Here is a 23,823-nt window from a genome sequence, read left to right on the forward strand (position 1 = left end):
TTTATGTGCAACACAGAGAGTGAGTGATATAACTCATATAATCTCATATTGTTGTTTAATATATTATTTAATATAAATAAAATATGATTGTAAATATAGAATTAAGGTATTAAATATAAATAGATTAGATTACAGGAAAAAAAAAAAAACAAAGTATAACAATAACAAAACAAAAATATTATTATAAGATCATATCTTAAATAGTTTGTTGTTGTTGTTATATATTTTTTATTCCTGTAATAATAAATCGCTTTGATTCTTATGATTATATTAATTAATTAATTAATTCTATGATATTTAAATAGTGGTGGTTTAGAGATACTGTTTAGTAACAAAAAGAATCATCAATTTGAGTTGAGTGGGGACAGTATACCTTTGAAGCAATTGGTTTATTGGATGCGTGATAATCATGTAAAGGAGAGACCAGAGTTATTCGTAGAGAATGGAACTGTGTATGTTATTATATATCTTTGTTTTAAATGTTTATACAATATATATAAATCACAACAAAATATATTTTCAATTCTAACGGTTTTTTTTTTAATAATAATAAAAATAGGAGACCAGGTATATTAGTTTTGATCAACGATACAGATTGGGAATTAGAAGGTGGAATAGATGCAATTATTGAAGATGGTGATACTGTTTCTTTTATTTCAACTTTGCATGGTGGTTAAACAAACAAACAAACTATAAAACTATAAATAATTAAATTATATTTTAAATCTATCGATCGATCAGTCAGTCAGTTATTTTGAAGAATAATCTTAATTGATTCTTTTGTTTTTCTTTTCTATTATATTGTTTATTGTTTTCTATTTATTGTTTAAATAAAGAGTTGAGAGCAAATTATATAAATTTCCTTAAAGATATTATTAGTAATATATCTTAAACTATCGTTCTTATTATATACACTTGTTTAAAATGATTGGTTGATTGTTGATTGGATGTTGACTTGTTTGTTGATAGTAATCATAGTAAATGATTTGGTGATAATCTATTGTTTAGTTTGTTTAAGCTAATCGAATCTGCTTGTTGATTTCTGCTTGTTGTTTGTTTTGTTTGGAAAAATGGTATTATATGTATCGCTATTATTGTTGGTTGTTGTTTCTATTGCTTTCCAACCATAATGTTTCTTGCTTCATTGACTTTAGTGGCTAGATATGATGATCCACCTCTATCTGGATGATTCTTAATCATAAGTTTCTTATGTGTCTCTTTAACTAATTTTTCATCTGCATTTTCACTGTTGTTATTATTGTTGTTGTTGTTATTGTTGTTATTGTATTATTAGTAACAATGTAATGCAACAACAGTTTGTTGATAATCGATTATCTATCGTTATATATCATCATCATCATCATCAACTTACGGAATACCAAGAATAGCAGCAGCTTCCTCTTTATCCATCTTTGCACGGAAACCTTCACCAAAGTTACCTTCTGATGCTTGACGACCCATGCTAAAGAAAAAGTTTGGATTCGATTTCAACTTTGAAGCTGCTCTAATTGCTCCTCTTGTGGCATATGCAGCACCTGCAACTGCCAATCCAATAATGAATGGTGTAGCCATATTATCTGTCTGTATATATTTAATTAATTTAATTCTGTTGTTTTTATTTAAAAAATAAGTTGCTTTTAAAACTAAAATATTTAAAACAAAAACAACAATAAAAAATAACTTTGAAAACAAAATAACAAATAAAAATAAAAAACAAACAACGAATCAACTTGTCAGGTGTAAAAAAAAAAAAATTCAAAAAAATCAAAAATAAAAAAAAAGAGGTGATGGTTAAATAAATTGGGCAATGAAAATTCAAAAAAGTGTTATTTTTTTAGTGAAGAGTCGACTTCAATCATATTAACCAATATTATTAATTTGTTAATTCCGACGAAAGTAATATGTGTGTGTTTTAGTAAATCAGATTTTTAATAGCATCATTCATTTTTAAAACCAAAAGAAAAAGATGTCAACAAATACAAATATTAATAGTAGTAAAAAGTTAAATCCTTGTATGTATCATATTATTAATCAAATAGTATTAAAATAATAATAATTATGAATTTCAATATTGATTGATTTGATTGATTAATTTTATTAATTGATAATAATTGTAAAAAAAATGATAATAATAATAATAATAACAATAAAAAATCAAAAGTTTATGATGGTATTTCAGCATCGATTGGATCTACCGTTGCCATTGGAATCTTACAACCATTCGATTTACTGAAGATCAGACTGCAAGGATCTGGATTTGCTGTGGAGAGTGGAGCATCTGCTACTGGTGTTAAGAGTAGTCGACCAGGTCTAGTCAGTACGTTCTACTCGGTGCTGAAGAATGAGGGTGTCTCACAGTTCTGGCGTGGAATAGGTCCAACGGTTCTGGCGAGTGGTGTGGCGTGGGGTGTCTACATGCACTTCTACGAATCCTATAAGACTGCGTTCAAACGGTTCAACAACAACGGCAACACCGAGACAGTACCGTTGTATCAAGGGTTTGTAGCGGGTGTTGCAGCCGGTGCCAGTCAGGTGTTCATCACCAACCCGATCTTCATGATAAAGACGAGAATGCAACTGCAGGTGCCTGGCTCAGAGAGCTACTACACGGGATTCATCGATGGCATCAGAAAGACCGTTGCCAAAGAAGGATTCTTTGGGTTGTACAAAGGTGTTGTGCCAGCACTCTGGCTTACCTTCCACGGTGGTATACAAATGTCTACCTACGACGAAATGAAATCATTCTTTGCCAAACGTAGCAACAAGTCTGTTAATCAATTGGTAATGTATCATTTTTATATTAAAGTATAGACTGCTATTCTAACTGCTATTCTAACTAATAAACTATATATAGTCATCATCAGATATATTCATTGCTAGTAGTGTTTCAAAGTTTCTAGCAAGTACAATGTTATATCCATTCCAAGTGATAAAGACAAGACTTCAAGATGAAAGAAACATTCCAACAAAAGATAAGACAGCTGTTTATAATGGAACAATGGATGTTGCTAAGAAGATATATAGGTAATTAGATTGATAACAAGCTAACATATTAAAAGTGATAAAGTTTATTTACAAGACATTGCTATTATATTATATTAGATCTGAAGGTATTACAGGTTTCTATCGTGGTGTCATTCCGAATACACTAAAAGTAATACCAAATTCATCGATTACCTTATTGGCATATGAAGAGATTAGAAAGTTATTTATAAGTTATGATATAGGTATAAAACAACAACAACAATAATAATAATAATGAATAATGAATAAATATGTAATATAAATATATATAGATAGTTTTTAAAAACTATTAAGATATGCTTGATTATCTATTTGTTGTTGTTGTTGTTGCTGTTGTTGTTTATCATGTTGACTCCATTGTTCTTCAATGGATTGATCTAATATGTGAAGTACAGATTGACCGTCGATTCTAACGATAGCCAGCTTCGAGAATGCAACTCGTCTTGCGTTGGTAATGGCCGCTTTCTTTGGATGATTGTGATAGTCGGGATTATTGAGCATCGAATCGATCTGACTACTGCCATCTACGGTGATAGAGCGACCGTCTTTCAACACCATTCGAATAGTTGCAACACATTCAAGTATAGTTAATGATGGTAGCTGTTGTTCCTCTTGCTTTATACTTTCATCTACTTCCTCACCGTACATCGACATTGGATCTACGACGACCGATTGCTGAAAGTGTGTACCGATGATCTCTGTCGACCATTGATTGAAACCAACGTAATAGTTGATGAGTTCAGCCGATTGTTCGTATCTAAGTTCAAATGTCTTTGCTTGCTTGGAGAATGCAATTCTCATTGGATAGCCATGTACCAATTGACCATACAATGAATTATACGCATTTTGTGCAGCAATTGCAGAATAATATTTTATTAAAACTGTATATATAATTCAATTTGAATTAGTTATGTTTTGTTTTGTTTTGTTATTATTATTAATAATAATTATATATTTAAACTTACAATTACCATCTTTTGATATTATATCGAAAACTAAACCAAATGGATTTAGAAGAGTTAGCATATCAGAGATTGAAACTGAATTGGGTAGGTTCGATATAAAGAGCGATGATGCAGCCGTTGGTGACATAAATTTAATGACTTCAGCTCTTGCTACAGGTACATCTTTCTTTTCTGCAATCTTTAGTTGTGGTTGTCTATAGTTTGGATTGCTATTGATAGGTGGTTGAGTTGGTTGTGCTGCTGCTGCTGGGTTTTGTTTGGTTGGCGTGGTGACTTGAGTGTTTGTTGCGAATTGTGAATTCAATGTATGTGAAATAGGTGATGATGTAGAACCAGAAGAAGAAGAGGAAGAGGAAGATGATGGTATAGATGAAGTAATTTGTGATTGTGTATTCATTATCAATATAGAATAATAGATAACTTGTTATAAAAAAATATATAACAAATAAACTATTTATTATTTATTCATTTTGTTTGAAAAAAAAAAAAAAAAATTACTTTCTTAGAAAATGATCATTTTTCTCATACATATTTCTTTTTTTTTTTAATGAATCAAGTTTACAGTTTGTTAGTTTTGTTATTATAATTTTTATTGATATTATTTGGTTTATTTTATATTTGAAATTTCTATTCCTGATCAATCTAACAAAACTAATAATGCCTTTATAATTCCTGATTATCTCTTAGCTTTAATAATATGGTTTTAATAGAAACATAAGTATTCAGTTCCTTGAATTAATTAAGTTATCTTATTCACTTGTTTTGCACTAAAAAGAATTAAAAATAGTTGGAATATCAATATTTGTATGTGTGTAAAGAAAGAGATGTTTAAAATTTTGATATTTTTAAAATAATATTTTTTATTGTTTTTGTTAATTTTAATTTATTTGATCGTCGGAAGTTAAATATAAATAAATAGTTGGTAGGTTGTTTTTTGATCTTTCAAGAACATAAAATTGAACTAATGGAAGACCTTGATTCTACAGAGTTTGGTGATGATGCTGATGAAGAGGTGGTGGCAGAGTGGTTGTGTTCGTGATGATCTACAGCATTACCAGAGAGGTTTCTCTGTTTTTTCAGGGGTGAGCTTGAGACGTTGTGATAGGAGTTGACTTTTATGATGGTTTCTTCCGACATCTTTTTCAGCTCTTGAAGTTCTTGGTCGGTTTCATCTTCGATATCATCTTCATCATCGTCGTCATTGATAATCGATCCTTGTTGTTGCTGTTGCATCAACTTTTGATTTTGTTCCAACTTGATAAGATTGCTCAACATCTTTTGGTGTTCACTTGGTGATGATTGTAAGAGATCTTCAATTGATTTACGTTTCTTCAGACCAGAGACAGTATTGGTAGTTGAATTGTTGTTGTTTACCATGTTCAAACTTGGTAATTGAAGTCCGTTGCTTTTCGGTGAGATTGGAACATCTGAAAGTGGACGTGGTGATAAATATTGTGGTGTTGTCGATGGTGTATGTACAGGTGATGAGTAATTGCTCATCGATAATATTGGGAGTTGATGAATATTATTGTTGTTGCTGTTGTTGTTTGATGTTGTTGATTTACGAGTAGCAGAAGCAGCAGCAGAAACATGGTCGGAGTATGGAGTGCCTGGAGATGAGAGTACACTGTTGGAACGAATCTGACGTGGTGACGACGGTGGAGAAACAGAGTAGTCTGGAGTGTTATCACTTGAAAGATCATAGGAAGACGGTGACATTGGTGGTGTTGTTTCAGAGTGATTGTTGTTATTGCTGCTTGAGGATGATGGTGCTGCGAAAACAGGTGAGTTTAAATTGTTGGTATAGTTGAATTCACCACGAATTACACCCATCTCTTTGAGATAGCCGATGGCAGCGAACAACACTGTTATGTGTGAAAGATTTGGAATTGGGTCGATCGTCCATTTGTGAATGGTCTTTACGAATGATGTTTTGTCATAGTTTATAAATTGTTGAATGTATCTACAGGTACGCCAAATGGAATCGCGTGAGTTTGACGAGAGACGATCGAGTCCTGTCGACCAACTCTGGAGTAAAGCGAGTTGTGAGAATACCGAAGACAATTCGGTGCTCCAAACCGATGGATGGTTCTGTTGTGGATTGGCAGGCAATGGTGTCAAAATTTGTTGTAATTGTAATTGTGGTGATTGTTGTGGTGTTTGATGTTGTGATTGTGGTTGTTGATGTTGATGTTGATGTTGCCTCAACGGTGATTTTGGTGAACCAATTGGTGTTTGATTGGGTGTTTGATTTGACTTTGAAGTATTCGAATTATTAATATTAAAATTATTGAAATTATTAATATTATTATTGTTGTTATTGGATTGAGTAATTGGTGATGATGTTTGTGAAGATGATGAAGAGGTTGATGATGAGGTTGTACTCAACATCGATGATAAATGAGTATTTGGAACACGAACACTGGTTGCTGGTGCAGAGATGCCTGGAATTGAATATGTACCTGAGACATTTGGGAGGGCTGGGAAGATCGATGGATTCTCTACTTGAGCTTGAGTGAACGCAGCAAAGTATGTCTCGATATCCATGAGATCCACCGATTTCTCGTTGAGCCACGAGTTGATGACTGGTGTGAACATGTTGTCACATGGACGTTGTGGTTGACGAAGCAATTGAAATATATGAGACCACACCAACTTTCTGATGGTCGATGGACATTGGTCGATGATTTGTGTGTACTGCTTCAGAATGCTCAACAAATTGGCATAGAATGTGACTGACTCATACCTTTTGAAAGTTGGACTATAAAACATTGAATCACTAGTTGGTTCTTCCATTTTCTCTATCATTTATATAAAAATCTGGAAATTATAAAAATTGTTAATAAGTTAAGTTATTCACCAATCATATTCGAATAAATATATAATATTTACCTTTTTGAATTTGATTTGATTTGATTTGGTTTGATTTGATGGTGTGTGTTGAATTGAGTGTTTTGGTATTGGAAGCAAGCAAATAAAAAAAAAAAATTGAAGTTGCTTCTAAACCAAAAAATAAATAAATAATAAATAAAATAAAAAAAAGAACAAGTAGAGATAAACTTAAGTTTGCTGACTGTCTGTTTGTTTGTTTGTTTGTCTAGTTAATTTGTTGTTGTGTGGTAATTAAAAATGTAGTTGTAGGGTGGTGATGAAAGATATCTGATGGTTGTGATTTGATTTGATTTGACTGATAGATTTTTGAGTTTCTGAGTTTTAATAAATTGTGTGTTGGTGGGGTGGTTTGAAGAAGTGTGGGTGAGGTTTCAACTAAAGATTACCAGGCTAATGCTAATATTGGGCGATGGGATTTCTTAGATATTTGAGTAGTTTTTAATTTTTGACTATTCAGTTGATTTTTTTTTAATTTTGATTTTTTTCGGAAATTAATTAAAAAAATTTACTGTTTTTGGTAAAAATAAATAAATAAATAAAAAGATTATAATTTGTTTGGTTAGTTAATATTTTAAAATAATTATTTGCAAATAAAATTGATTGATTTTGTGAATATGAATAGTGGAATTGAAAAAAAGAAAAGTTTTTAAAATATATCAGAATTAAAAATTTGATGACACAATTGTAAATTTATTGGAACAACTGAAGTGAACTGGTGATGTGATATTATTATTATCTTTCTTGATTTTTGTTTAATTTTATTTTATTTTTTTTGATGAATGAAAATGTGGTATTGAAATATGCAAATGGTTCGGTTTGGTAATAAAATAAAAAAGAAAAAAAGTAATTTTCAAAAAAAAAAAAAAGTTAAAAATCATCCAACTGAGGATTTTTTGATCCCGATGAAAATAGAATTTGTGGGGGATGCTCCCACTGTAGGAGATAATATATTGACCCAGAAATAGAGATTATCGGGGTTGAATCTAAAAACAATGAAATGAAATCAACAAACAAAAAATAGAAAAGTTTTCTTTTAAATTGTGTTGACGCACAAACATAGCAGTGGTGACAGGGATTTATTTTTTATTGTTGAAATTACATTTGAGCATTCAAAAACAAATCCGACACAACAAGAATTGGAAGAAGAAGAAGATAGAAAATAGATAGGGTTACAGTGATAAAGTGGGCGAAAGAAAAATAAAAATATAACTAGAAATAGTAGTTTTCGAAAATTGCCAATAATAATTAAATATCAATCCATAATCGATTTAACAACTATCACTGGGAAGTGTAGTGTTAGATATCTGAAATGTTCAAGTACATTTTTTTTTTGTTGTGTAGGAAGTAGAAATAAAAAGTGTAATCACAAGTTTTGAGTTGACTTGATCCACTTGTTATGAAAGAAAATCTGATAAAACTGATTGTGGATGTGTGTTTTTCTTTTGGTTTGAACTGTAAATTCACAAAATTAATAATTAAGTACTTACAATTATCGAAAAATTAGAGGTGAATCTTTTAAGGAAATACTGTTGGTTTGTTATAAATAAATAAAATTAATATTATAATTGTAAAATAAATTTTGTACAAGATATTTAAATAAATATTTAAAAAAGCAAAAATATGTGGAATTGCTAAACAATTGTAGTTGGTTTGAAAATAAAATATTGGGTCGAAAGTACAAAGTAAAAGGAACGGACAGTTGTAAAGATAGCCACACAAATGTATTATTATTAGATAGATATGATGCTTTGAATTATTGCTATTGGTGATGACGATGTTTAATTGGTGTTCACATTTACAGAGTGATTATTAATTTTATTCAGAAATTATTATTTTGACTGAATGGCTAATAAATAAAATGAGGTTATTTTCGGATGGTGAAAATAAAAAAAAACTTGGGATTTGTTTATTAAATCAGTAATAACAAAAATGACACCTTTTTTTAAAAAAACAAAAAAAAGTTAAAAGCAATTTATTCTTTCTGGGTAGATTAATTAAAATTTCAACAAAATAAAATAAAAAGAATTAAATTAAGAGGTAAGCAAATAAAAAAGAAGGAATAGCACTTGTTCTGAAAATTGCAAACTTTACAAAAAAGCGATGTTTTTTTTTGTTGTTTGTTTGATTTGGTTGGTTTTTGGTTTATGGTTGTTTTTTTTGTTTTTTGAAAGTGAGAAGAAAAAAATGGTGATAACATTAAATTGGTAGGTTTAGACAGTATGATATTTTGTATTATCATGAGAAAATAAATTAATATAGGGGAAACAACTCGATTCCATTCAATAACTATCTAAATTCTTAGATGCCAGCGATAATTATTATTTCATCCATTACCGAGTATTTTTGGTGGTATAGGTTATAATTACACTAACAAGGCAAAAAAAAAAGTGTAGCATCACAAGATTTTAACAACTACACTTTATCATTTTAATCAACAATGGATATTTTATTTCATGAAAAATATCTTCGGGCAAAGTTAAATTTCGTTGCATGTTGGTGGGCACTGGTATGTGTGGTAGTTGTTTTTTTTTTGAATTTACAGTTTTTTTTTTTTTTTTTTTCATTTTTGAGTGGGAGTATTAAAAAAATAGGAAGTGTCATGATTTGCTTGACCACCACCAACAGCAATATAAAATTTTGTTTTTTGACGGCCCGATTCGTCCACTTTTAGCCCCCCTGACAAAAAACATTCTTTGATTTCATATTTTTTCATGAATTCAAATGACATTAATGGTAAAAAGTGGGTGTTGGCGACTGTTTAAACACACTCACACACAATTGTTTATAAAGATCTTTTATTGTTTTAATCCGATTGACCGCTCGGAGCAGTAGTGTGCGATCGAGGAGATTCAAAAGATGTAGTTTGGGGGAGATACGTTAGAACAAACAAAAAAGAAATAGAAGCTTATGATGATGATTTTTTTGTTGGTTATCACTATTATTTTAAAGGAAACAAAAAGTACACAACATCGATTTAATGAGATATTTATTGCTTCGAAGTCGGTGGTAGTATCATGATAACAATTTAGATAGATATTCATGATCCTGAGTAGGTTATATAAATGTTGATAAACTTTGTGTAATGAAAGAATGATGTTGATAGATTATTGGTGTTGGTAGTGAGATGCCAAAAGTCGAATACTTTTTTGACTATTGTATTCTTTTTTGGTAATTTTCAATAGGTTTTGTAAAACTTAAAGTTGGTGTTTGGTTTGTTGGGTTCATTTCCAGTTTTATTATTGGTGATTGATGGTAGTGGTAGTTGTGGTGGGTGTTGATGATATTTGTTTTTGTTGACATTTACATATTTTGTTAAATGTTGTCATAAAGTTGAACAACAAACCAAGCATCCAAAATTATTTAATTAATAATAATAATAAAAAAAAAAAAGAGATGGGATGAATGATCCTTCTGAAGGTTTGATCTATATTAAAAGAATATAGCTGTGAACATTCTTTTGATGATTCTATCGCTATTAATAAAACCTTTTCATTTTTCGAAAAGTGTAAGTAAAATTTTCATCGCTTCCAAAACAAAAACTTTAAATTCATTCTGATTTTATTTATGATTAATAATTCAAGATATTTTAGATTTTTTATTTTTAAAAAAAAAAAAAGGCGAAAAATAAAAAATTGGTGTGTTGACCAAAATTGGTCAACAATGATTAAATATTTGATACAAATAAATATGTGTTCTATTATTATGATTATGATTTCTAAAAAAATAATTTGTAGATTCTTATAGAATTTTAATAAATAGTTTTATTGTTATTACTTACAATTAAAAATAAATGTTTTAAAATAATTTGATCTTTAAATTTAATATAATATACTAATATTAATACTAAATTTTGATTTACTAAATAATTGATTGATTTGATATAATAGAAATCTATTTTTATGATATAATTTCTAAAGTCTATATTTTTATCTTTATCTGTATATAATACTTAAAAAAATTGTATTATTATAAATTGACCAAAAGAAAAAAAAAGCAATTAAAAATGGGTTCTATAAATTACAATTACTGGTGCTGAGCGAAATATAGATCGAATAAAAAAGTTGACCTTAAACAAAACAGTGTTTGTAATAATGATCGTAGTAATCCGGCTCAAGCTGTGAAAGATTCCAACCTGTTTTTAAAAAAGATTAATTAAAGTTGGAAAATATCTTTCAAAAATCTTTTCGCAGCATGATTTTTCTTCAATTTTATCAAATAATATCTTGATGTGTTTAGTTGATATTTTGTGATATTTAAACTTCGAGGATACAAGTTGGTATCGTAGCTTATAGTCTAAAAGATGAGTGTTGACAAGTCGACCACACACTTATCTGCTGCCCAAAAAATCAAAAAAGCTCAACTTTTGCATTGATATAACCACCTTAAGTGGTATCAAGTTATCTAGATTTTTTTTTGTTTTTTAAAAATTGTTTCTGCATTTTTCAAAAAGCGTAAAACCAAGATCAAAAAATCAAGATGTCGAGTTGCAGAAATCTTTAGTTTTTTTTTTTCGCATTGTCAAAAGTTAAAGAAAGGGTGTTGTTTCTGAACCACCTTACCAAATTAATAAGATGGTTTCAGTAAGACTCAAGATTTCTCTGAGTGTCACACCCACCATCCTACATAAGATCACCGACCTTTTTTCCAAGTGAAAGTCGAGTTCTTTGGTCAAATCATATTTTCTTGACATTCTTTTGATGACGAAATTTGTAAATTAATAAAAAACAATTTTAAACTAAAAAAGTCAAATGAGTCAGAGATTTTCGTTTTTAAAAAAATAAATAGAATACAATAAAATTGCAAAAAATCATTCAATTCATTTGCACTCATCTTTGCAAATCAAAACGACACTCTTTTGTAATTTATTCAAAAGAGTGTTTTTGGTGGTGACTTACATTGACCAATAGACAAGGTGATCAAATGCAAATTCATCAATAGAACCCAAATATATCAAAAGAGACTCATCGAAATCAAACTTTCAGTCATTCATTAAAGTTTCCACTTCTTTTTTAAGTTGTTAAATCAAGATTCTTGTTAAAATAATCCAATAAATCCTTTATTCTTTGCTGGATTTTTTCTTTTTACAAAAAAATAAAATAAAAATATTAATTAGTATTTTAATCCTGGTCTTTAAAAATGGTAGTATGATGATGTCAGAGGGTGTGTGTATCTATTTTTTAACTTACCATTTACAAAAAAATATTATTAGCTTATCTTTTTAGTTTTGTTTTTTTAGTTTTTCAAAAATAATAATGATAATTTTCTGTTTTACAAATTTTATTTTTATTTTTTTGTAGAGAACTAGGAATTAATTATCATGATTAATTATCATTATGATTCAATGAATCAATTGGAAACATGATCTTGAACATCCAATTGATTCATCTGGATTCTACAAATTAATATTTTTATATAAAAAATCTAATATTTATATAAAAAATCTGTATTTTGTTTCTAAAATTCAAAAAATATATTCTGATTTTTAGATTTATAATAAATCTAGGATATTATTGGATTTTAAAAAGATATCTACCTTATGAAATCCCAAATCTAGATAAATCTTGTTTGTTTGATTGTTTTTTTAATTTTTAAGATAAAAACAAAATTATTTTTTTTTGAAATAAATTATTCTTTGTTTTTTGTGTAGAATGATTCTAGGAGGTTGGTCGGATTGAATATATAATACTTACAACTTTTGAAAAATTTCTGAAACTTATGTATTAATAACAATTCCCACATCCTATTAAATTTTTTTTATATTTTGATTAAAAATATTGACTTTTTTTTCTTGATGATAAGTATCCATCCACAAAAAAAAAGATATTAATATTAAATAATATATATTATGGAAAATATCAATAAATATTTAAAATTTTTATTTTTAATGGGGAATAAAAATTAATATCAAAGTATTGAAATGAAATCATAAAGTATCTTTCAAATTTAATCTTTAATCTTTAACCTCTTTTTTGATTCTTTTCTTTTTCTTTTGACATACACTGTGAAATTCTCTGTATTTGCATTGGGGACCCAGTAGATTTTTGACTTTTCTTTTTTCATTTTTATTGTTGATTCTTTAATTTAAAAATCCAATTCCCTACAAATCAAATTAATCAAACATCTCGAAGGTAATAGAATTTCTATTTATTTATTTATTATTTTTTAAATCGAAATTAAAATTAATTTTTTATTTTGTTTCAAATAAATTCAATAATTATAGCATCATAACTCACCGGTTGATCTGAAGCACCAGAGATCAGATTTTACTTTAAAAATTTATATTTATTTAAAAATCTTTTGATCTTTGACAAAAAAAAAAAGATATTTTAAGAAAAATATCTAAATCTTTACATTTTTTTTTTTGAAGTTAAATAATCCCGATTGTATTTCAACATGTCTAGCTCAAAAAGGTTTATTTGATTGGAAATTAATGTCGCCACGATTTGTTGATGATTCTTTGAATTATACTCATCTAAATATAACAGTACAACATACACACATAAATTAATATAAATTATCTTTACTTTTTTTTGAAATTAATAAATTTATTAAAATAGATAGTAAATCTACGACTAAAATGTTATAGTTTATTTTTAGGAAAATGAACTTCATGCTGGGGAATTTTTGGTATTGAGCTTTATGGTCATCACAAAATGAATTTTAGATCTAAAATAATGAATTCTCCAAAATTTCTAATTAATATTAAAAATATTAATTATCCTTTCAAAATAAATAATAATCTTTTTTTATACAAACAGGAGAAAAGAAATATAAAATAGTTTAAAAATAAATATACTATTTGCAAAAAATGAACAAGTTGTTTTTTTTATAGCACAATTTTTTTTTATTGATAAGTTAACTTTGTTGTATGTCGACTGATTTTTAAAATATATATTTATAATGAAAATTAATATTCAGATAGAGAATAGTTATTAAAATAATATATTTCAACTTGTAAAAGTTGTTTTTGAATAGAAATCAACAAACCTTTTTTTTATTATAAATAAACAAATAAAATAGATAGAAAGCAAAGAAAAGAGAAAATGAGTAACAATAATAATATTAATAATAGTAATAGAGTTAAATCGATTGATGTTTTACAATTTGATCATTTAGAATTTAGTGATAGTATAGCAGAGAAGTTGGAGAGAGAAACGGATTTGGTGATTAGTTTGTTTGTGCAGTTGGTTGGACAGTTGCCATCGACCTGCACACATAACAATGGCAATGTTCTACTGATTAGAGACATCGATATCATTGCAGAGCTGATCGAGATGCTCAGTAACGACGGTACATCGTCATCGACACGACTGAAGATACTCGATGAACTCATAAAACTATTTACATTGGCACCACAAAACTGTACACTACTCTTTATCAACAGTAGTACAAACAATCAACTAAACAGTAGTAATAATTATAATATAATATCAAATATTGGTAGTAATAAGAATAGTAATAGTAATAGTAAATCAACAGCAATAACAACAACAACAAGATCATCATCATCATCATCATCAAACAGTGGTGGTGGAAGTGGATTAAAGAAATCGACAACATTATGTATAAATAGAAACATTGTATTATTAGATGAAATAATAGCATTGCTACCAAAGTTGAATAACGAACGTATATTGTCTTGTGCATTGTCACTGATAGAGGTGTTGGCATGTCATCATATCTCTGTTTACCAACTGAAACAGCTGTTGTCATACTTTGACATATCCAACAGTAATTCACTTAAATCATTTGTAAGTAATAAGATAAGCTAATATTAGAATATACTAAGTTAATCAATTGACTAACTAATATTCTATCTATTATAATTTGTATAATAGGGATTAGCACAACTTTTAAAAACATTGGATTCCATGACAATGAGGAAAGCACCGACTTCTGTTTTCAATTTCGACGGAATGAATTCTGTATGTCTATGTTTATATTTGATAATATATAACAGATATTAATGTATTGTAATTACCACATATATATATAGGGATTACTATTAGATCCAATTGGTAAGCTATCGAATGTAGGCTATGCAATATCGATATGGATTAATATGGACTCGTTTGTATCGCGTAGTAAATCGATGGTGAATTACGAACCTAGGATACTGAGTTTTCTCGATGAAAAAGGTTCGGGCATAGAGGTTTACTTTGTTCGCAATCAACTGGTGATAAGGATCAATTCAAAGTTTGAAACCAAGGTGGAGACACCGTTCGAAACCAACCGATGGCGACACATAGTAATACAACAGGCACCTTCGAAATGGACATCGCTCTTCAAACAGCAATCTCCACTGACAGTCTACATCGATTCGAAACTGGTACACACCGTCGAAATCAAATATCCATCCACTTCGAAACCACTAACCACCTGCTCAATAGGTACTGTTCATTCCTCAATAAACAGTCAAATATCACAATGGTAAATATCATCATAAACAATAACAACAACAATAATAACAATAGCAATGGTATTGATATTAATGATTATGATGATGATGAATTATTATAATATAGTTGTATAAGATGTCAAATGGGACCTATTTGTTTCATCGCTGGTATATTGCCAGTTAAGAAGATAGAGAAGTTGTATAGGATGGGTTCAAACATGGTGTTGTCACCACAACAAAAAGGGTAAAGTAGATTATGTGTAGATTGTAATAGTAGTTGTTTTATTTGTTTATTAATTGATTGCACAATATTGTTGTTTAGAAATATGGCATTGTCTGAACAGTTTCCAAAGATTATATTTTCATTCTCACCGAAATCGTATCATGGTGGAATCTGTCATGATGTAGGTCACCAGAAGGAATCGGATTCGGTGTTGAACGCTCATTCCACCGGTAGTTTAAAGATACTCTCTACGTTTTCAATTAAAGATTCACTCTATTGTTTGGGTGGTCCACAGATTCTATTTCCACTTATCTCTCAATTATTTGAAGTAAATTCAAAACAACAACAACAACAACAAACATTATCACAATCTTCACCAACACCACCACCATCTTCATCACAACAACAACAACAATCAATTATTTTAACATCATTAAATTATCCAACAATCGATTCGATTATAACATTTATTGCACATATATTGACGAATGATCATATACATCAAGAAGAGATGATAAAGACCAATGGATTTCAGATACTGGGATTGCTACTTGAGAAGTTCATGAAATCGAATCTAGTGACTCAATCGTTCGAATTGAACAACTTGGTTATCATTGCCATCAACGAGTTATTACAATCATGTTCAAAGAATGGTATGTCTACTAAATATATATACCTAATTATATCTGTTAATATGATTAACTAACAAACAATTTATTGTTATAAACAGAGGTATTATTATTATCAATCTACCAGAATATTATATTTAACTTTAATATTTGGATATATACAAGTAAAGATGTACAAGTATCTTTATTAAAGTTAGCATTAGATAAAACTATAAATTATACAAATGTATGTGTCTAATTGTTGTTTGGTTTTGGTTGTTGAGTAGAGTTGTACTGTACAGGATATAAAGATACTAACATAATATTTGTTTGTTTCAATTAATTATAGTATATAAGAAAATATATTACAGTTAGAAGTCTATTGGATTCAGTAAAGTTCTACTATGCTCAGAACGATCGTAATATAGAGAGATTGAGTAAGACAACACCTTCGAGCACATCGCCAAAGTCCTCATCTGGTAAACTCTATCAATTCGAATCGAAATCGAATGCATACAAATTAACATCAACCGAAGCAAAAGAGATCATCTCTTATATATTTACATTGATAGAGATGGTTATAACTTCAAATTCAAATGATAAAGAAGAAGTAAGTATTATTACAAAATAAGACAAAACAAAACAAAACAAACATATTAACATATTAACATTAACATTCTATAGATACCAGAAGTCGAAGATTTAATAGAATTTGTACAGGATTCTACTTGTGATAATATAGTAATAATTGAAACACTTTCAATATTCTTAAAGTTATTGCATTATGGTGCAAAAGGATTCTTAACAAGTTTTGAGGCTGTATGTTATGTTGTTTGTTTTGTTACTGATATTAATAATATCAATAATATTTTTACTAACATATATATATTTGTTTGTTTGTTATGTTAATTTTAGGCAGGAGATATTAAACCGTTATATGGTTTGTTAAAGAGAGATAATGAACATATTCAAGTGTTGATTATAAAGATTATTGGAAAGTATCAATCGAAGCTGGCGAAACAATCGAAATCAAAGGTGTTGTGCGAGGATACCGTCGGTCTGATTGTAGAGTCGTTGAAGGAGTATCCTCTGACCGATCTGTTGTATCGTGCACTCGCCGAGATCGTAGTCGATAAGATCTCACCGACACTCGCCGACACACCGAATTCACCGCTGTTGGATCTGGTCGGTGACCACGAGCGTACCTCTGACTTTGTCAACGTACATGCGTTGCAAGCCATTTGTATATTGGGTTCTCGGGCGTCGGCATCGCTACAGCAGCAGATACTCAATGAGATTTCACTGTGCATTAAACATATACCAACCGTTCGCATCACCATAATGGAGTGTAGCAACTGGCAGACTTGGTTACTTGCAATGTGGCCATCTCCACCATCGACACCTTCCTCACCACCTTGGTCATCTCCCTCACTTTCACCAACCATAAACATCAACAATAATAACATTCCAACATCAATATTACTTAATTCTAACAGCAATAACAATAATAGTAACAACAATAACAATTCACAAACTACAACTTTTACAACTACTAATAGTAGTTCACAACAGCTACAACAACAACAACAACAACAATTACAGATTAGTAGTAGTTCATATTCAAATCGTGCTTTTTACTCGGGAATCAAAGAGATTATCACAGGTATTTTGAAGTTGTTGTTGAATGAATGCACTGCAAAGAAGGATGGTTGGAAAGCGATTGAGGAAACAGAGGCTTGGATTTCAACGTTGCTTCCGAGTGGTTTGCCTCTGGAGCGTAGAATATTCTATGAGTGTTTGGTAAAGATGGAACAGGACATAAGGAGTCCTTCAAACCAATCGGTAGTTCTCAAGAACTATGTCAATCTGATATCGATCATCGAGGATTTCGTATATTCACATACCATCAATATATTGGCACATCGAAACATTCAATCGCAATGGGAAGACTTTGGATTGGTCGCAAAACTATTGGATATCTTTGATTTTACACAATCTATACAAACACAGAAAATACCTACATCTGTTGTTGGTAACAGTGTCAGTAGCAGTAACAGTACTATTGGTAATAGTAACAGTAGCAATTCTAATGTTGGAGTTGGTGTTGGTAGTAACAACAATAGTGTGACACCTTCTTCAACTCCATCCTCTGGAACAACGCCATCGGCATCACCATACATTGTCACACTTAACAACAATATCGACTTACCAACCATTGATATCAGTAGTGGATCTTCAAAGGCAAAGAGTTCAATCAATACAATTCTTCGATTCATCATGTGTATATTCCAAGAAGCAGAGACATGTTTCTACGGTGAAAGAGGTTTTGAACAACAGCAACAACAACAACAACAAAGTAGCAACAATAATAACAGTGGTAACAACAACAACAACAAGAACAATAATGGTGTTAATGAATTGTTATCAAGTGAAGAAGATGAAAGAAGTTTTATTATTAGGGTTTGGGGATTGCCAACTATCTCTGAGGAGATGGATCAAATCATTTCGAAAAACTCTATTCGTATACAAACGATTCTGGCGAGTGAGCGCGATCAGAGAGAGCAGGTCAAGCATGTCATGTGGGTCATTTCGATTCTCATCAATATCATTCGTAGATATCGTGATCATCACAACGATCCCATTCTGAAAAAGACACAATCCATCATGGTATCACTGCTAAAGTCATTGCTGAAAACCTATGGTGATCTGATTGATAATTTCATTTCGCCGACTACCACTGTCATGAGTTTGGCCGATTCCATCGGTAAGACGATTGGCTACGATATGGAGGGTTCGAAATCAACGAACACCAGCAATATCTTTGCTGTCCATTCGATTGCCTCTCTCAATGAAGCTGGCGATCAACACAGCGAATTCCTCCGATACTTCAAGGAGAAGCTGCTCTTTAAGATACCGCTGCTCGATAAGCTACACGAGATCAAAGATTCACATGAGAATGCTAATCATTCATCGACCTACACTCTGACCAGGAAGAGCAAGGTCGTCGAACAGATCAAGTCTGGCTACCAGAAGGAGCAGGAAACAATCAACTACAAACTTCAAAAACTCTGGAACAAATCGTTTTTAGTCTCGCAAAAGATGGAGATCAATGAGCTCCAGCGTAGGAATCAATACGAGTTGTATCTGGAGAGTCAGCGGTTGTGGAAAGAGAAGCAGTCGAAACATAGCGCCAAGAGAATCACCAGGGAACGCACTCCTTGGGGTGCAGCCGAGAGCAGCAGTAACCGGAGACACTATTGGAAGATACATAACCACGAGAATGCATACCGACAGTTTAGAGTTCAGAAGCGGAATTTCAACGGTTCCGATCATCAGGGTGCAGCGCTACGCCCGAGCAACCCCCAGACGTCTGCGGTGACAAGTCCGACGGCTAGCAGTTCACAGAAACAACAACAGCAACAAGAGGAAGTAGATCTATTAAGAAAAGTAGTTAGACGTGCCAATGACAATATGGTTAGTTCCATTGAGAATGAAGGATTGGTTGGATTTGAGATGGACGACGAGCAGGACGGTAACATAGTGCTGGACGAAGCACATGAGAATGGCGAGTGGTGTATGGTTGCAGATGGATTCACCGATAATATTGGCGGCGGGGGTGTTTCTTCGGCGTCTGTAGTGGCTGGTGGTGGACTCGGTTCAACCATGTCCATTCCAAACAACAACATGATGACAACTTCCACCTCGACTTCCACCTCGATACTGCCAGTGATTCAAAGTAGTCCTGCTCAAGACAAACAGATTTACAGTACTGTCGGTGAGATTATTAGTCCGATGCTGAATGTTCGTGTTCAACTCATTCTCTTCCAGAGCAAACAAATGCTGTTGTCGGCCAGCTCAACGGTACAAGAGGATCCAGTGCCACAATCGGAGTTGAAAGATCGCGCCTACGATTGTCGTAAACTCATTGGTGTACAACACCGTCGTTATCTATTGCTCCCAACCGCCATTGAGTTGTTCTTTAGCGACAGACAATCGATATTCATCAACTTCCCATCGGCACAAGTCGTTGCCCTGTTGTTTAAACACTTTGCCAGTATCTGCGACCCGAATGTATGTTTCAAGAGTTCACAATCGCTCTTTGACTACGGGCGAACATCGCCACAACAAACCGTCCTCAAATTCCTCAATCCCACTCAACGCTGGAAGCGCAGAGAGATCTCGAATTTCGAGTATCTTATGACGCTCAATACGATTGCCGGTCGATCCTACAACGATTTGAATCAATACCCGGTGTTCCCGTGGATTATCTCTGACTATAGCTCTGAGCAACTCGACCTGAACAATCCCGCTAGCTATCGTGACTTGTCCAAACCAATAGGAGCACTGAATCCAACGCGATTGGAGCTATTCATGGAGCGCTACCAACAGTGCCCAAAAGAGATTCCCGCTTTCATGTATGGTACTCACTATAGTTCGAGTGGCTCGGTTATGTTCTTTTTGATGCGTGCCGAACCTTTTACATCGCATTTCATCAAGTTGCAATCGGGACACTTTGACCACGCCGATCGTATGTTTGATTCCATCGTAGACTGCTGGCGTAACTGTCTCAACAGTTCGTCGGATGTCAAGGAGTTGACGCCGGAATTCTTCTACATGCCCGAGCTGCTTATCAATAGCAACTCGATCCACTTTGGTGTCAAACAAAATGGAAAATCGCTTGGCGATGTAGTTCTTCCGCCGTGGGCGAAAACACCGTTCCACTTTACCATGTTGAATCGTATGGCTCTGGAATCCGAGTATGTCTCACAGAATCTACATCTTTGGGTCGATCTTATCTTTGGTTACAAACAGCGCGGTAAAGAAGCGTTGGATGCCCACAATGTATTCTACTATCTCACCTATGAGGGTAGTGTAGACATCGGTGCCATGCAAGACACAATATTGCGTGAAGCAACTCGTGTCCAGATCAACAACTTTGGTGTGACACCCTCGCAGCTATTCATGACTCCGCATGTGGCGCGTGATCCTCCCAAGCCAATGATGAACCGACAATCCATGATAAAGATGTTGCGTCCACTTCAAATGGTATCGATTCCGTTCTCGCCGATTCGAATGTTTATGTATAGTAGCCAGTCGATTGGCGGCAGTGGAATCGGTGGAATTGGATTCGGACAGGTGCATGCCAACGTCGGTGGATACGCCTCCAAGGAGCAAGGCGATCGTGTGCTGATCGTTGGTGCCAACAACGATATTCAATACCTAAAGATTAGCTACGACAACAGTGTTGTCAACACCTCAAACGTTCCGGTATCATCGATTTCCTCTATCATCCCCATCTCGATCATCAGTCAACTCAATGCCAATCAACACCCCATAAGCATCTCGAGCTCGCTACGCACCCGAATTGGACAACCGTACTGTGGAGTACCAAACAATCACAAGATCCTCTTTGCCAGTGGTAAGTACGAGTACACTCTCTATGCTATCTACAACGACAGTAAGCTGATTGTTGGATCGCTCTGTCACAAGGCACCGATCACCTGTATCGTCTACAACGAGGTGGATCGTGGTGACCGTTGTGGAGTCGGTGGAGTTTCACTTCCGCAACGTTATGTTGTCACTGGCAGTGACGATACCACTGCCATCATCTGGATGTTCAACGAAGATGACTATTCACTCAAACCACAACACGTTCTACGTGGACACGACTATGGAATCACAAGTATTGCACTCGATATTGACAACGACATCTGTGTCACCGGAAGCAAAGACGGAACCATCATTGTTCACTCCATCAAGAAAGGACAATACATAAGAACAATTAAACATCCTCATAAACTACCGATTAACAATCTACTACTCACTGAAGATGGATCAATTCTATTCCACTCAAATAGCAGCAGCAGTGGTAATGGTAGTGGTAATGTTGAAGAAGGAAATGATGATGATGATGACGATCAACAAGATGGCGAATCAAGTGGATCATCGTCTTCAAATGAAAAACATACAATCTATCGATATTCAATTAATGGTTATCCAATTCAATCGATTTCCTCTGATATTCAACCGGTCATCACAAAGATTGTGGAAATAAGAGCACTTAGCAATGGTAGTGTTGGATACCTACTGACTGCCGGTGGCTATCAGATTGTTGTTCGTGACCTACTGAATCTCGATATCGTACATATCTTTGATGTCAGAAATCTCTCTGAGTTCATCAACAGCAATGTCATCGTCGATTTCTGTCTGTGGGTCAATGGCATCGGAATGGCAGGAACCAACCAAACCAACCAAGACAACCAATCAAACAACAAAAACAACACCGCCAACAACAACAACATGAATCAACTATCATTACTTGTACTACTGGAAAGCTGTCAATTGCTAATTTATAATACCGATGACAATGTATTAAGAACTATTTCAGATTAACGATTAACTAATAGCTATTAATAAATATCTTTTTTTAACTGCTGATGTTTCTTATTTATTCATCGAGAGTCAGAAACATATTAAAAACACATAAAAAATACATCATCAGTTTTATTATTAGCACTGTTTTTTATTTTTCTAAAAAAAGGTGTGTGGATGATTCATGGTGAATCTTAGACCACAAAATTAGACAATTTAAATTACATTAACTAAGTTTAGTGAAGTTGTTGACTTTTTTTTTTCTATAAATTGTACAATACAAAGTCGATTTTCAAATATAGTTCAATCGATTAATAAACTAGTAAAGTTATAAAAGTACCATGGTATTTGGAGTAACAGATTCTTTGGCGTATGCTTTTAGAAGCTATGTACTTATGTTCATTTTAGCGTCAATCGGTGTATTCACTGTCTATAATATGCGTGTTAATGTTCAAGATAAAATTACAAGTGCTCCTGTATGTATCGAAAAGTTTAGTTCAAAGTTAAGCGATTGATGTTTGCTTGCTGATTATTAATTAATTGATTTAAATTTGAAACTAATTAGTTATTAGATAGTTTTATTTTTGGATATACACCGGAAGAAGCAATGAAGGTGCTAAACAAGATGAGCTCTTATGAGCTGAGTATATACCAATCATTTTATACCAATGGTTACGATATTGTACTGCCATTCGTTATTACAGGTGTACAACTAGGACTAATGGCATTTACCTATCCTATTATGGGTTTGAAAGTATTTAAACTCGTAATGTTCCTACCACTTATCTATTTAGTTTGTGATCTATCAGAGAATTATATTCACTATGTAGTTTTAACATTGTAAGTGTTATCATTTGATTAACAATCACATAAATTTAATTAATTAATTAACTAATGAATGAATGAATTGATGATTATTTAGAATGCCAATGAGACATAAACTACAAAGTCATATGAATGATTTATTGTTCATCAGTGGATGGGCTGACCTCTTTAAATATATATTTTTCTGTAAGTATTGTGTTTCATCAATACCACAAAGTTTAATCTTAGTACTAATTTATCTATTGTTTAGTTTCCGGTATATTCTTTATTCTAATTGGTATTGTCAGTAAATTCATTGGTTATATCGTTGGACTATTCGGTGGATCATCTAATAAATCTAAAAAACCGACAAACAACAAATTGAAATCTACATAAATTGTAGAAATCAAATAAAATAAATAAATAGAATTGTATTTTAAAATTATAGTAGTCTATCATGTTAAAAAGGTAGAAATAAGTTATAATAACTATAGATATAAATATTAATCATAATCTTTTGAGGGTGAAAACTATTTT

At 31.9% G+C, this 23,823-nt stretch overlaps 7 protein-coding genes across 7 annotated transcripts; 4 read left to right on the top strand and 3 right to left on the bottom strand.

The window, feature by feature from the left end:
• Positions 1–83: 83 nt before the first annotated feature.
• PPL_00145 (ubiquitin-related modifier 1) lies at positions 84–677 on the top strand (the record flags this gene model as incomplete). The annotated part of the gene is made up of 3 exons (XM_020571184.1): positions 84–106; positions 306–452; positions 560–677. 3 exons carry the CDS (start codon positions 84–86, stop codon positions 675–677), a joined length of 288 nt encoding a protein of 95 aa, XP_020438458.1.
• A 433-nt stretch (positions 678–1,110) lies between these two features.
• Positions 1,111–1,572, bottom strand: dnajc19 (mitochondrial import inner membrane translocase subunit 14; the record flags this gene model as incomplete). The annotated part of the gene is made up of 2 exons (XM_020571185.1): positions 1,111–1,246; positions 1,373–1,572. The coding sequence occupies 2 exons, from the start codon at positions 1,570–1,572 to the stop codon at positions 1,111–1,113; spliced, it is 336 nt and encodes a 111-aa protein (XP_020438459.1).
• A 394-nt stretch (positions 1,573–1,966) lies between these two features.
• Positions 1,967–3,250, top strand: mcfM (mitochondrial substrate carrier family protein; the record flags this gene model as incomplete). Its single annotated transcript, XM_020571186.1, has 4 exons — positions 1,967–2,012; positions 2,162–2,781; positions 2,855–3,024; positions 3,103–3,250. The coding sequence occupies 4 exons, from the start codon at positions 1,967–1,969 to the stop codon at positions 3,248–3,250; spliced, it is 984 nt and encodes a 327-aa protein (XP_020438460.1).
• A 53-nt stretch (positions 3,251–3,303) lies between these two features.
• PPL_00148 (uncharacterized protein) lies at positions 3,304–4,386 on the bottom strand (the record flags this gene model as incomplete). The annotated part of the gene is made up of 2 exons (XM_020571187.1): positions 3,304–3,905; positions 3,990–4,386. The coding sequence occupies 2 exons, from the start codon at positions 4,384–4,386 to the stop codon at positions 3,304–3,306; spliced, it is 999 nt and encodes a 332-aa protein (XP_020438461.1).
• Positions 4,387–4,931: 545 nt separating this feature from the next.
• PPL_00149 (uncharacterized protein) lies at positions 4,932–6,797 on the bottom strand (the record flags this gene model as incomplete). Its single annotated transcript, XM_020571188.1, has 1 exon — positions 4,932–6,797. The coding sequence occupies one exon, from the start codon at positions 6,795–6,797 to the stop codon at positions 4,932–4,934; it is 1,866 nt and encodes a 621-aa protein (XP_020438462.1).
• A 5,220-nt stretch (positions 6,798–12,017) lies between these two features.
• lvsD (BEACH domain-containing protein) lies at positions 12,018–22,680 on the top strand (the record flags this gene model as incomplete). Its single annotated transcript, XM_020571189.1, has 14 exons — positions 12,018–12,023; positions 13,249–13,291; positions 13,902–14,632; positions 14,720–14,806; positions 14,878–14,951; positions 15,407–15,523; positions 15,602–16,155; positions 16,329–16,357; positions 16,460–16,720; positions 16,795–16,929; positions 17,026–20,867; positions 21,198–21,378; positions 21,514–22,315; positions 22,652–22,680. 14 exons carry the CDS (start codon positions 12,018–12,020, stop codon positions 22,678–22,680), a joined length of 6,891 nt encoding a protein of 2,296 aa, XP_020438463.1.
• Positions 22,681–22,823: 143 nt separating this feature from the next.
• On the top strand, positions 22,824–23,682 carry PPL_00151 (uncharacterized protein; the record flags this gene model as incomplete). Its single annotated transcript, XM_020571190.1, has 4 exons — positions 22,824–22,958; positions 23,048–23,322; positions 23,405–23,493; positions 23,558–23,682. The coding sequence occupies 4 exons, from the start codon at positions 22,824–22,826 to the stop codon at positions 23,680–23,682; spliced, it is 624 nt and encodes a 207-aa protein (XP_020438464.1).
• Between the last annotated feature and the right edge of the window lie 141 nt (positions 23,683–23,823).

This window comes from Heterostelium album (assembly GCF_000004825.1).
Source record: "Heterostelium album PN500 unplaced genomic scaffold PPL_scaffold1, whole genome shotgun sequence".
NCBI classification, from domain to species: domain Eukaryota; phylum Evosea; class Eumycetozoa; order Acytosteliales; family Acytosteliaceae; genus Heterostelium; species Heterostelium album.